At 35.7% G+C, this 12,199-nt stretch overlaps 1 protein-coding gene across 9 annotated transcripts in view; it reads left to right on the forward strand.

The window, feature by feature from the left end:
- Nucleotides 1–12,199, forward strand: part of BLTP1 (bridge-like lipid transfer protein family member 1) — a 192,940-nt gene that overhangs the window by 99,977 nt on the left and 80,764 nt on the right. For 8 of the 9 annotated variants that reach the window (XM_046657183.1, XM_046657189.1, XM_046657187.1 and 5 more), the window contains 8 exons: nt 1,133–1,284; nt 1,750–1,900; nt 2,065–2,217; nt 4,147–4,387; nt 5,492–5,634; nt 8,221–8,440; nt 8,896–9,054; nt 10,544–10,719. In XM_046657183.1, the coding sequence (XP_046513139.1) occupies nt 1,133–1,284; nt 1,750–1,900; nt 2,065–2,217; nt 4,147–4,387; nt 5,492–5,634; nt 8,221–8,440; nt 8,896–9,054; nt 10,544–10,719 (1,395 nt within the window). The remainder of the gene's footprint in view (nt 1–1,132; nt 1,285–1,749; nt 1,901–2,064; nt 2,218–4,146; nt 4,388–5,491; nt 5,635–8,220; nt 8,441–8,895; nt 9,055–10,543; nt 10,720–12,199) is intronic. The other variant, XM_046657185.1, reaches the window with a different exon arrangement.

A 12,199-nucleotide genomic window follows, 5' to 3' on the forward strand; every position in this document is an offset into this window, starting at 1 on the left:
TGACTTTTAAATTACTATTACTGCTGACACATTGTCTTATAACACTTAGGATTCAAAGCTGTTTTGTGGATCCTCTTCATTCATTAATCCTCCCACAAGAAAATGCTAATCTTTTCTTTATCTTGACCAGTAATATCAAAAAAAGTGAATTAGAGACTGTAAGTAGATGTAACAGATAGTAGACTTTTTTGTTTCTTTAGTAGTATGCTTCTTACCTCCTTGCATTCTAAAGAGTGGTGATTACACATTTAAAAATTATTATTCTATTTCTCAATACAGGTTCAGATTACTAGTGTATGAGATAACTAAGAATTTTTTGTTGTAGAGTGTTATTTGAACATGGGCCACAATAGTGTTTTTTATGACACTTTATTCAGAAGTTTAAAATATTCTCTTAAAATGGAGTGGAAAATAGATTGCAGTAGGAAGCAGAAGAACTTAATTCTATTACTCATTCTCCTACATAATAGTTGTATGACCCCTGGCAAATCATAAAACATCTTTCTCTCCCTTTTTTCATCTGGGAAAAAAAAAGGCACTGAACAAATGTGATTAAATGACATGATCAAGAAAAACCCTCTAGGTATTATGCTGAGTGAAATAAGTCAGAAGGAGAAAGTCAGATACCATATGATCTCAATCATAAGTAGAAGATAAAAACAACGACAAACAAACACATAGCATTGGAGATTGGGTTGGTGGTTACCATTGGGGAAGGGGGGAGGCGGGAGGGCAAAAGGGGTGATTAGGCTCACATGTGAGGGGATGGACTATAATTAGTTTTCGGGTGGTGAACATGATGTAATGTACACAGAATTCGAAATATGATGTACATCCGAAAATAATAATTAAAAAAAAGAAAAACCCTCTAGTTCTAAGATCTCTGATTTGTGGTTTGTTATAATGCAGTGATTTTTCAGAGTATGCTCCTTTGAGCTTCAAGGATCCGTATGTATTTCTTAGAATCAGGAGGGGGTTAGCTGAGCAAGATGTATGTCACATGTTCTGTTGCTGTTTTCTGTAGAATTTGATTTGATGGAAAGGTTTTGAGCATAGAACATCAGTTAACTTCTGCGCTAGTGGTTCTAAGGGGCTGTGTGTTACTGAGATTTTTGTATTTTATTTTATCTAGGATGAAGGAGTGGAATCTGATGATTTGAAGAAAGATCTACCTCTAATGCCTCCACCTCCAGATTCATGTAGCATGAAGCTGACTATCAAGGAAATTTGGTTTAGTTTTGCAGCTCCCACCAATGTGAGATCTCATACACATGCATTTTCTAGGTAAAAAGTTTTTAAAAATGTAATACTATCCCTTGATGTTTCTTTGCTTTAAATAACATACAATTCTATTTCATATATTTTTTGAATTATTTTTCTAGTATATCTAGTCTTAAGGTTGCCACTTTTTTCCATCTTCCCTACTTCATACTTTCTGTAGACATTATTCTCAGCTTGTTTGACCCTTTTTCTTCCCTAGGGCTTTAGTTTTATTTTCACGTATTACTCTGCTATGAACTTCTTACTCTTTTCACCTCTAATAGGCTTTTATATTTTTCTTTCTTTTCTGTTAATCTGTTTTTGCATTTCCTGGTTATATGTTCATAATTTATCTGATGATATCGTTTGATGTCAAAGGAACAGTAATTTTGTCTAAATAAAATGGCCACTAAGTATAGTAGGTATGGGAGATTGTTTGAGATACAAATCTTGACAGTTGTTTTTATAATTGTTTTTTAATACTAAAAGGCAGCTAAATCTTTTAAGTACTGCGACTCCAGCTGTTGGTGCGTGGCTTGTTCCCATTGACCAACTCAAGTCATCCTTAAACAAATTGGAAACCGAGGGAACCTTGAGAATTTGTGCTGTTATGGGATGCATAATGACGGAAGCGTTAGAGGTATGTCTTCCAACAATGCAAGGTATCATACAAAGTTTATTATTGAAAATGATCGTTTTTTGTTCCTCATAGTTAGAAAACTTAGTTGCTTAATTACTGGATATCTTTTATTTGTGCTATCTTTGATATATCATTCTAAATCTGTTGTTTTTGCTTTGTTTCAGAATAAAAGTGTACATTTTCCCCTAAGAAGTAAATACAACAGACTTACAAAAGTTGCCCGCTTTCTCCAAGAAAACCCTTCATGTTTACTGTGTAATATACTACACCACTACCTGCACCAGGCGAATTACTCCATCATTGATGATGCTACAATGGTGAGTTACTGAAACTATAGGTACCTCTAAAGAATCCTCTATTCTCTTGAGGAGCCATTGACCCACAGGGCTTGAGATGCATATGGGAAGTCCAAAGGAGAATTATGGTTAGAAATACAGGCCTATAGACAGCAGCCAGCTCAGATTAATGATTTGCGAGTTGACAGCATGAAGGTGTTAGAAGCTGTGGACATGGATGAACTTCTAGGGATGATGTGTTGATTGAGCAACTGGTCAAGGATGTATCCCTGAAAAATACCAAAGTGAAAGGGGGGTGAGGAGGGTGGTTAGAGGTACACAAAGTGCTGAGGAGGGAAAGGAAGAGGTTGGAGCACCAGGAAAGAATGTCTCAGAAGCCAAAGGTATAAAGAGTTTTAAGTAAAAGAGTAATCACCAGTCACATTTCACAGAAATGTTTGATAAAATAAGGACTAATTAATGATTGAAGGGAGAATATATAATTTTACAAAATATATACAGTATATTTCTGCCCCTAGAAATGCACTACAGAAGATAACACTTCATGATTAGGGTTTAGAGCTTGAGGATCTCCCTTCTCCTCTCCACACTTCTGGTCAGTAGAAAATACACGAGACTCTTCAGCTAAATTAGGGATCAATGTATCAGTATTATTAAGGGCCAATCTGGCTCCTGATAACCTCCAGTGAAAGACTCTCTAGCGAATGGTGGATTTGAGAAAGGTACTTGGATCTGAGGCTGGTATAGTGCTTTCTACTTTTACCCTGTGAATTGAAGACTGAGAGGTCCACAGTGCAAGGCGAACTTGCCCGTCTAATCATAGGCAGAGAAACTACAACAGACAGAATGACAGGCATTTCCCATGGATGGATGCTCTGCCAAGATATGCTTTCCATGTAAGAGGAAGAATCCCAAGGTGGCCCTGCTTACTTGAGTCTAGGAATGAAAGGGTAGGCTAAGGGACTTGATATTCCTCAGAAAGAAAATGAGGTGATTCCTGCTTTTTAGTAAATAGTTGTCTTCAGTCAAAGCCATTTCTCCTAACACAAGGGATTATAGGAAAGCGGGTGGAGAGTAGGTGGATATTTTCTCCTTAAGCTAAGGCACTAATAGGAATAATAGCCAAATTTTCTTTCTTACAGTCTTCACTATGTGAGATAAAATATATTCTAAATTATGTAGTTGTTATTGGTAATACATTTAACTTTCAAAGCAGTTACAAATTCGTCTATGTCCAGCATTTAACTATAGCAGTTTATTTCTTTCTTTATTTTTTGGTGAGGACAATTTGCTCTGAGCTAACATCTGTTGCCAATCTTCCTCTTTTTTTATTTTTTGCTTGAAGAAGGTTAACCCTGAGCTAACATCTGTGGCAGTCTTCCTCCATTTTGTATGTGGGTCACTGTCACAACATGGCTTGACAAGTGGTATTTGTCCTCACCCGGGATCTGAATCTGTGAACCCAGGCTGCCAACGATGGACTGAACCACTATGCCACAGGACCCGCCCCAGTAATTTATTTTTTTAAATGTTAAAATAGTAGTGCTTACCTAATCTTTGGAGGGAATAATTTCATTTTGTCTTTGCTTAATGAATATTCCAGGTAGCTCAAAATACATTTAATTCTTCAGCTGGGCTAAAAAAGGTAAAGTGGATTGAATGTTTCTTAAGTTGAATCCCAATTTTGCATCCCAAGTTTAGCCTCTTGTTCACCTGGTACTGCTGTGTTTAAGACAAAAAGATGCAATGTTGTGTTTAGGGATTGAATTCTTTAGTCAGCTTGAAGTACTGACTCTTGTGTAACCTTGGACAAATTACTTAACTTATGAATTCTAGTTTCCTCATCTGTAGATGAGGCTGGAGATTTAAATGAATAAATATATGCAAAGCACTTAAATAGTAACTATGATTAAAGTAAGGTTACTTCTATCCATCTCATTGCTGTTACAGAGTGATGGACTTCCTGCTTTGGTAACTTTGAAGAAAGGTTTAGTTGCATTGGCAAGGCAGTGGATGAAGTTCATTGTGGTGACGCCAGCCTTTAAAGGAGTTAGCTTACATCGGCCAGCTCAGCCCCTGAAACCTCAATCAGCTGTGGACCATGAACATGAAGACGGACTGGGGCTGGACAATGGCGGTGGTCTTCAAAGTGATACCAGTGCTGATGGAGCAGAATTTGAATTTGATGCAGGTAATTTTGTAAATATTTTAGTTAGATATTATGCAATTGGTAACCTAGTACATGAGATAGTTTTGATAATTTGTGTCCCAAATTTGAAAATGTCATTGCTTAATTATACAAGTATGATTTGTATTTGCCCAAATAAATGGTAATAGTGTTGGCATCTTTATCCTGACTTGATTTTTAAGTTTAATCTTGTGAAATACAGTAGACTTCTTCTTATCCAGTACAAACAACAGACATCTTTGTATACCTAGAATGTTTTGAGTGAAACACGTTAACCTCCTTTTAAAGTTTGCATTTGTATTTGTCTGTTTATTGTCCTCCCTATGCCACAGTCTTTTGAGTCTTTGAATTTTACCTGGTGCTTGTTTGACCCTGAAGTTATGTAATATGTGGAGGCCTGCAGCCAGCCTATAATTCTTTCAGCATAATGGCTGTGCCAGAACACAGACAGTAGATATACATTTCAGAAATATATATGCATACTTTAATACTTTTTCAAAGGTTAATTTTTATTTTCATGACATGAAATATTCAACAAAAATTTATCTTACTATATTTTGAAAAAAATATAGAAGTACTATGGGAAAGGACAGTAGTCTTTAGAGCTTTAAGAACATTGATATATAATACTTTACCTAGCTTTTTTTGTCTTTTAAAAAACCTTCTAATTATATTTAATAACTGACTTGTTATGAAGACTAGACTAGATTGTATTTATTTTGAAAAATTTCAAGTCTGCACAAAGGTAGAAAGAATGGTGCAGTAAACAGCCCATTTAATTAATTATCTGCAATGTGTATGTTAATCCGTGAAAATTCTGTAGTTTCTTGAGCTTAGTTGAATTGGTTTTTTATCTCTGTACCATTTGGGTGGCATATGTGAAACATGGAATAGAAACTATTTGTTCCTCTCTTGAGACTGAGTGAGAAGATTGGGGTTGGAAGAGTTAAAGAAAGGAAAGAGCAAGTATTATAGCAGATTCAACAATTAATTTGTCAAGGAGTATGGAAAGTTGAGTGTAGTTACACCACCAGGAACACTGGAGTTGAGGTTTCAAGAAAATGTCTGATAATCTATAGCCCACTTATTCTTTTGAACCGTTTTCAGCCACGGTCAGTGAACACACAATGCTACTAGAAGGAACAGCCAACCGGCCTCCACCGGGCAGCTCTGGACCTGTCACTGGAGCTGAGATAATGAGGAAACTTTCTAAGACTCATACGCATAGTGACTCTGCATTAAAAATAAAGGTACGTTATTACTATTTTTGGTTAGAGTTATTTAGACTTGCAGAGAAGACCTAAACTTTTGTTATCTCAAATTTAAATATTGCTCCTACACTCCAAATGTTCAAATAGTATTTTTATGTTGAAATTAACATGATTAGTAACTTTTAGTGCACACGTTTCTTTGAAAATTATATCATCATTCAGTAATTAATATTGAATAAGAACTACTTTAACTACCAAGCCTTAGGGCTTTCTTTTCTATTTATTTGAATGTTGTGTTCCATAAAATTCGATGTTGAAAATGTTGATCATCTTGTAATTTTTCTGGTCAATATACAGTTTGAGTTAGGGTATTTTATGATTTTAGTTACATTGTGTTTTAAGAAATTTAACCAGTACTGCACTGTGTGTAAGTTTCGTCATCTGTAAGATGGAGATTACCATAGTTACATGAAATAATGCTTGAAAAATGCTTAGAAAAATACCTGGTACACAGTAAACACTTAAGTTATTTGTTGTTGTGGGTTACTTTTTTTTTATAGTTTGCTTTTCTGAGCACAGAAAACAACAAACAGTTAATATTTTAACTTTCTTTGAAAGTCTGGGTATAGACTTATGTTAATACCCAGAATACATAAGGTAAATGATTGATAATTTTGACCATATTAAAATGTAAAATTTCTACGCAGAAAAAATAATGTATTGTAAACAAAATAGACATATGACAAAGAGCTAGTTTCCTAATATATAAAGATCTCTTCCTGATCACTAAGAAAAAGAGGACAACTAAATAGAAAGGTGGTTAAAGGCTCTTCACAGAGAAATATGTATACTTATGTGAAAATGTATTCTAATTCAACAAATACCACATGATTTCACTCATATGTGGAAGATAAAAATAATAACAAAAAAACCACGTAGATACAGATGATCAATTGGTGGTTAACAGAAGGGAAGGGGGGATAGGGAGAAGGCATAAGGGCAAAGGGGCACATGTGTACAGTGACAGATAGAAACTAGACTTTTGGTGGTAAACACAGTGCAGGCTGTACAGCAGTCGAAATATGATGATATACACCTGAGATTTAAATGTTATAAATCAATGTTAACTCAATAAAAGAATGTAAATTAAAATGAGATTTCCATTTCCACCTATCGGACTGAAAAACTAAAAAGTTTGATAGTGTATGTTGTTGGTGAAGATGTGAGAAAACAGACACTCTCATACAGTAACTGGTGGGAGTGTAAATTGGTGCAGCCTCTTTGAAGAACAATTTTTGAAGAGCAGTTGGCAATTTGTATCAAAATTTAAATTGTATTGCCCTTTCACCAGTATAACGATGTTCAGGAATTCATTCTAAAGACATGAATGCTCATAAATGCTCAAAGACACATGTAAAGAACACACATTCTTTACAACACTATAGCGGGAAAATGATTGAAACAACATAAATGACTAAGCACTGAGGACTAATAACTAATATACCCTGATGCAGATGCATACTATGAAGACTCAAAAAAGATGAAATAGATCTCTAAGTGGATATGGAATGATCACCAAGTGCATTGATTAAAGTAAAAACAATGTATAGGGCAGTATGTATTTGTATGTTAAAAAAGGGTAAATAGATGTGCTTATAGTCATAAGTTACTTACAAAAGGATAGATAAGAAAGTTAAGAGGACCTTGGGGTGAAGGGCCCTAGTAGACTAGAGCTCAGGGAATGCTTACTTTTCATTAAATAGTCTTTTTGTGCTTTTAAATTTTTAATTATGTGTAAGTGTTGCTGTTAAAGCCTTTGGTGATAGTTTGATACGTAGTTTTTCAGTTTGAACTATGAAACTTACTCGGTTTCTGCAGTATATTCAGAAAGCTGGGATACTTTAAATTCTCAGCTCCTTAATCTGTCTCAGATTTTCTTCCTGGTTGATGGTTTTTCCTAACCCTCTGATCAAATTTAGGTGTTTTGCTGTTAATGCTGTTCTCTTTCAGAAATTTTTTGAACCTTCCTTTGTTTGTGGATTATAAAAACCCTTCAAAGAATTGAAATTACAAATGCTTTGTTGCAGATCTTGGCTTTTCAGGATCTTTCTGTCTGTGTAGTCATTTTTTTGTACTATGCTTTAAACTGATCTGAAATTCTATCTTAAATGTGACAACAGATAGAAATTGGACAGTTCTGTAACTTGATTTTTTTGTTTTTCCTTAGAGAATTGCTGGAAATTCTTTCTGGTATGTTAGAGCTCTGTAGAGAATCAAGTCTTAACACAGATATTCACTGTGAAGGCTACCAAGAAGGGTGGTATAGTATTAAGAATTTCAGAATAGACATCTTGCCACCAGGCTCTCTCTTCAGCTTTCAAAGGGAGTTAATAAGCCAGTGTTAAAATAAGTGAATGATAGTAAAGGCTGCCGTTTGCATTGTACTGTAGAGTTATGAAACATTTTTACGTACATTCGAGATTCACTGCAGTCCTAGCACACCCCGTCTGTTTTGGTATTGATGTGAACAATTACTAGCAGTAATAGCAACAGTAATAGTAGCTGTAGCCGTCAGCAGTCATTTTTATGTGCATAAGAAAGAGCCCTGCATTGTTGCTTCTGTAGGGCATTCACCCGTATCATTCTCTGAGCTATACCAGTGGAGACACTGCCACTGATTCTCCGGTGCATGTTGGACGTGCTGGCATGCCAGTTAAGGAGAGTCCGAGGAAGGAGAGCCTACTCAGCTACCTGACTGGAAGCTTCCCAAGCTTGCACAACCTCCTGGAAGGGACTCCTCAAAGAAGTAGTACAGCTGTGAAGAGTAGCTCCCTAACGAGAACAGGTATGTCCCTAGTTTTGACAATTATAAGTTTACTTCTGTGGGAGAATTAAAAAAAACAGTAGCAAGACTTAAATTTATTTAGATCTGTACTTTGGATGCATAACTAATCTTTTGTATTACACATTATGTTTGAGAAAATATTTTGGGAAACTGTTCTCCCTTATTGGTGTCTTCATGCCCTTAGTTTGTGTTTTTAAATTGCAGCATTTGACACTACTATAAACCTAGATGTCATGTGGGGTGCTGTCTCGACCAGCCAACAATGAATTTCCCTCTGTTATAATAAAAATAAGTTATGTATTCATGCTTTAATATCTGAATACCAACATCATGTAGTGAATTTGAAAACATCTGCAGAGACATTTTAACCTGACTTTTCAAAAATAAATACATAAACAACAATTTCTACTCTGTAGTACTTAAGTAATATATATTCAGTAAAACTTTATTTTCAGGAAATACGATGGCCACTGATATGTTGTCTGAACACCCCTTGTTGTCTGAACCATCCTCTGTGAGTTTCTATAACTGGATGTCAAATGCTGTGGGTAATCGGGGAAGTGTGGTGCAAGAATCTCCTGCTACCAAGTCAGGACACAATAGTCTTCCAACAGGTACTTAGTTATCACGTTATTTTGCTTAACTATCTGAGGGGCACATGTAAAGTTATAGCAAAATCCTATTTTTCAGAGGATGATTAAAAAATCTCAAATGTTTAAGTACTGTTTAGTTGAAATCAGCCCATTTTTTGGAATGCCTTTAATAAAATTGCAATTGAGGGAGTCGTACACAGTCAGTAGGGTTCTTGTGGAAAGGCAAATGTGTCAAATGTTAGATTGTGTATGACTTAAAGAGTTTAAAGCTTCCATTTAATGTGGCTTGTTTAATTTTCAAATCACCAAAAGGAGATAAATAAAAAAATGCAAAGTATAATTACATCACCGTGTACCTACAATAAAGAAAATATTTTTGGTTTATCCAGATTCCTCTGGGACATAACTAGCTGTCTTCCACTCTTTATGGTTACTTAAATATTTAATTAAATCTAAGGGAGTACAAAGAGGAATAAAGCAAGATTCTTGCCCTCAAGGAGGAAAGCAAATGAGGGCAATTTATTAATTTGAAAAGAATATGTATAAGTAGCAAGAAGACTGTCAGGGAATTCACAAAGAAGTATTGGTGGTTATCGCCAGAAATGGAAGTGGAGCCACCTTCCGTTTTCTATTTTTCTAAATTTTTTATTGTTTTTCCAAATTTACTAGTTGTATGTATTATTTTTTTTGGAAAAAATATATTTAAAAAAATAATATGTGAAGTAGCTTTTATTCTAGTTGCTGAAGGCAGCTAACATTAACTTGTGTCACAGCTATTTAGATTGCTAGTAAATTCTCTTCAGACAGAAAATAGGAAATTATGAAAAGTAGTTGATATGTAACTACTTACTCGGTCCTTTTCCTTCCTGGTGTGTGGACCGCTTTTGAATCTGGAACTGATCCTAATTCTGGCTGCATGTTGGTTCTTAGCTTTGGCCCTTGGTTGATGGAAGGCTGGTGCTTCCACCAGCTCTCAGCACTTCTCTGGTGCTAGCTTCACTACTGCACAGAGTTTAAGTTTCAAGAGAACCAGAAAAGAACATTTCCTCTCTATCATCAGTCCTTTGCCTGGTGGGGAATGAAAAGAGATAGGGGGCACAGATGAAACAAATAGCACCGTTTCATTTATGCTCCGCCTCAGGAAAGCACAGCTGGGAAGGAATTTCTGAGTGAGACTGCGAACCCGTGTCTGTTGCCCTGCTGCTGTCTGTAACTCTGTTCCTCAGCGCCAGGCTGATGGGATATCACATGCTTTTCACAGATCTTCCAGCCATAAAATTCTCTGCTTTGGACTGACTGTCTTTAATGTAGCCTTCATATATGAGGATTTTCTAAATTTATTAATAAGTCGTGTCTGTAAAATAACCTAAAAGTGCTATTTTGTTTTCTCTTTCAATTTAAGCGGTCTGGTCTACTACAACACAGGCTTCATAAGTTTACTTTGCTGTGCCTCTTTATGTTTTTTATTCCTAATAATTTAGATTTTGTTCTTGAACATTTACTCTGCTAGGTGTTGCACCTAATCTTCCTACAATTCCCTCAGCCTCCGATTTCAACACCGTCTTGTCTAGTGACCAGAATACCTTAGATGGGACGCATTCTCAGCATAGCACTAGCCAGGATGATGTGGCAGGTGTAGAAGAAGCCAACCAAGGATTTCCTGCTGTTCAGCTGGCTGATGCACAGGTGAGCCAGTCTGTTTTTTCCCTAATTATTGTAACCCCTCATCAGACAGTACTTAGCAGCTGGAACCATCAAGTAATGGGCACTTTAGGATTTTATGCCTGTATGCCCGAAGCCTTCAAGCAAAAAAGGAGGAGCCTTTGAAAAGTACATAGGGTAATTATAAATGCAAATTAAGCATCTGTAGATACTCATTAAAAAGAAGAGCGACATATAGTTATTTGTCTCATATAGTAACATTTTTGTTATTTGGAGATACAGATTGTCTAAATAATGACTACAAAGATAAATTTAATCACATCCTGTAGTCTTAGTGCTATGTTAAGACTTTATGGAGTGAGCACTGGGGGGTCATTGACGATTTTAGAGCAAAGGAATAAAGTGACTGGAACTGTACATGTAGAAATATTATATGAGTAGCAGTGTGTTAAATATTGAAGTAGAGAAACCAGAGGTGAAAAAATGAATTATTGAAATAGTTCACACAAGTGGTTATCAGGCCCTTAGCTTAGATGGTTGTGGCTTTGATGAGGTAAAGGAGAAATATTGTGGAGATCTTATTTAATTGATTAAATGTGGAGAGTGGAGAGTGAAATCCTTTGACACGTTCTTTTTAATTTGAAGGATCAGAAGGCAAGTGGGAGAGTGGGGCATGGGTATCAAGAGGTGATATTTTCTCAGGATGAAAGAGACTTGAGCATGTTTACAACTTATGAGGAATTAGGGAGGTCCCAATCAAAAAAAATGAAAGAAGGGTAAACTGATAGAGCAAGATTCAGAGAAGGAGGAGAAGTGTTAGAATTTAGAGTCGTTTATAGAGAGATGCTTTGGACATGAAAGATACTTTTTCCTCTGAGAATTTTTGGGAAGACTTTAAGGTCAGTGGTAAGTTTGCAAATTGGTAGCTTCAATGTTTTCTTACAATAGGAGGTAATTTATGTTAAGTTTGTCAGGCACTTTTAAATTTTCTTGATTTACTCCTCCAATACATTGGAGTAGTTTTTAGAGACTTGTTCACTTGTTTTTAAAAGGGAGAATGTGGAAAAATTTTTGTCATTGTTTTGGCCTATATAATACATTCATTATTCATTGTATTTATTAGCGTTCAATACACATTTTTAGAGATAACTATACTATTTTACATGTAAGACTCTAAAATCCACCAGAAACATGAATGTTAATACAATAAAAAACAGTGAGGTGATTTAGATATGTGTAAAAATTGGAATGACTGTGAAAGAGAGCTCACCACAGACCCCCAGAAGGATTGCCAAATAGTGCTGAGGAGTCTAGTTAAGAGTTTGTTAGTGTTGCAATACCAGTGAATGCAATTAGATCGTTTCCTCTCATGGTCCTTAGCAGCTCAGCTGTAGAAGTAGAATAGGATTGATCCAAAGCAGATATAGCAGGAAAAATGAGATGATGAGATGTAGTATACAATTTAGGAAGTTACTGAAATGGAGTTCAAGCCAAGGTTGTGGGG

This window comes from Equus quagga, chromosome 3, assembly GCF_021613505.1.
Source record: "Equus quagga isolate Etosha38 chromosome 3, UCLA_HA_Equagga_1.0, whole genome shotgun sequence".
NCBI lineage: Eukaryota > Metazoa > Chordata > Mammalia > Perissodactyla > Equidae > Equus > Equus quagga.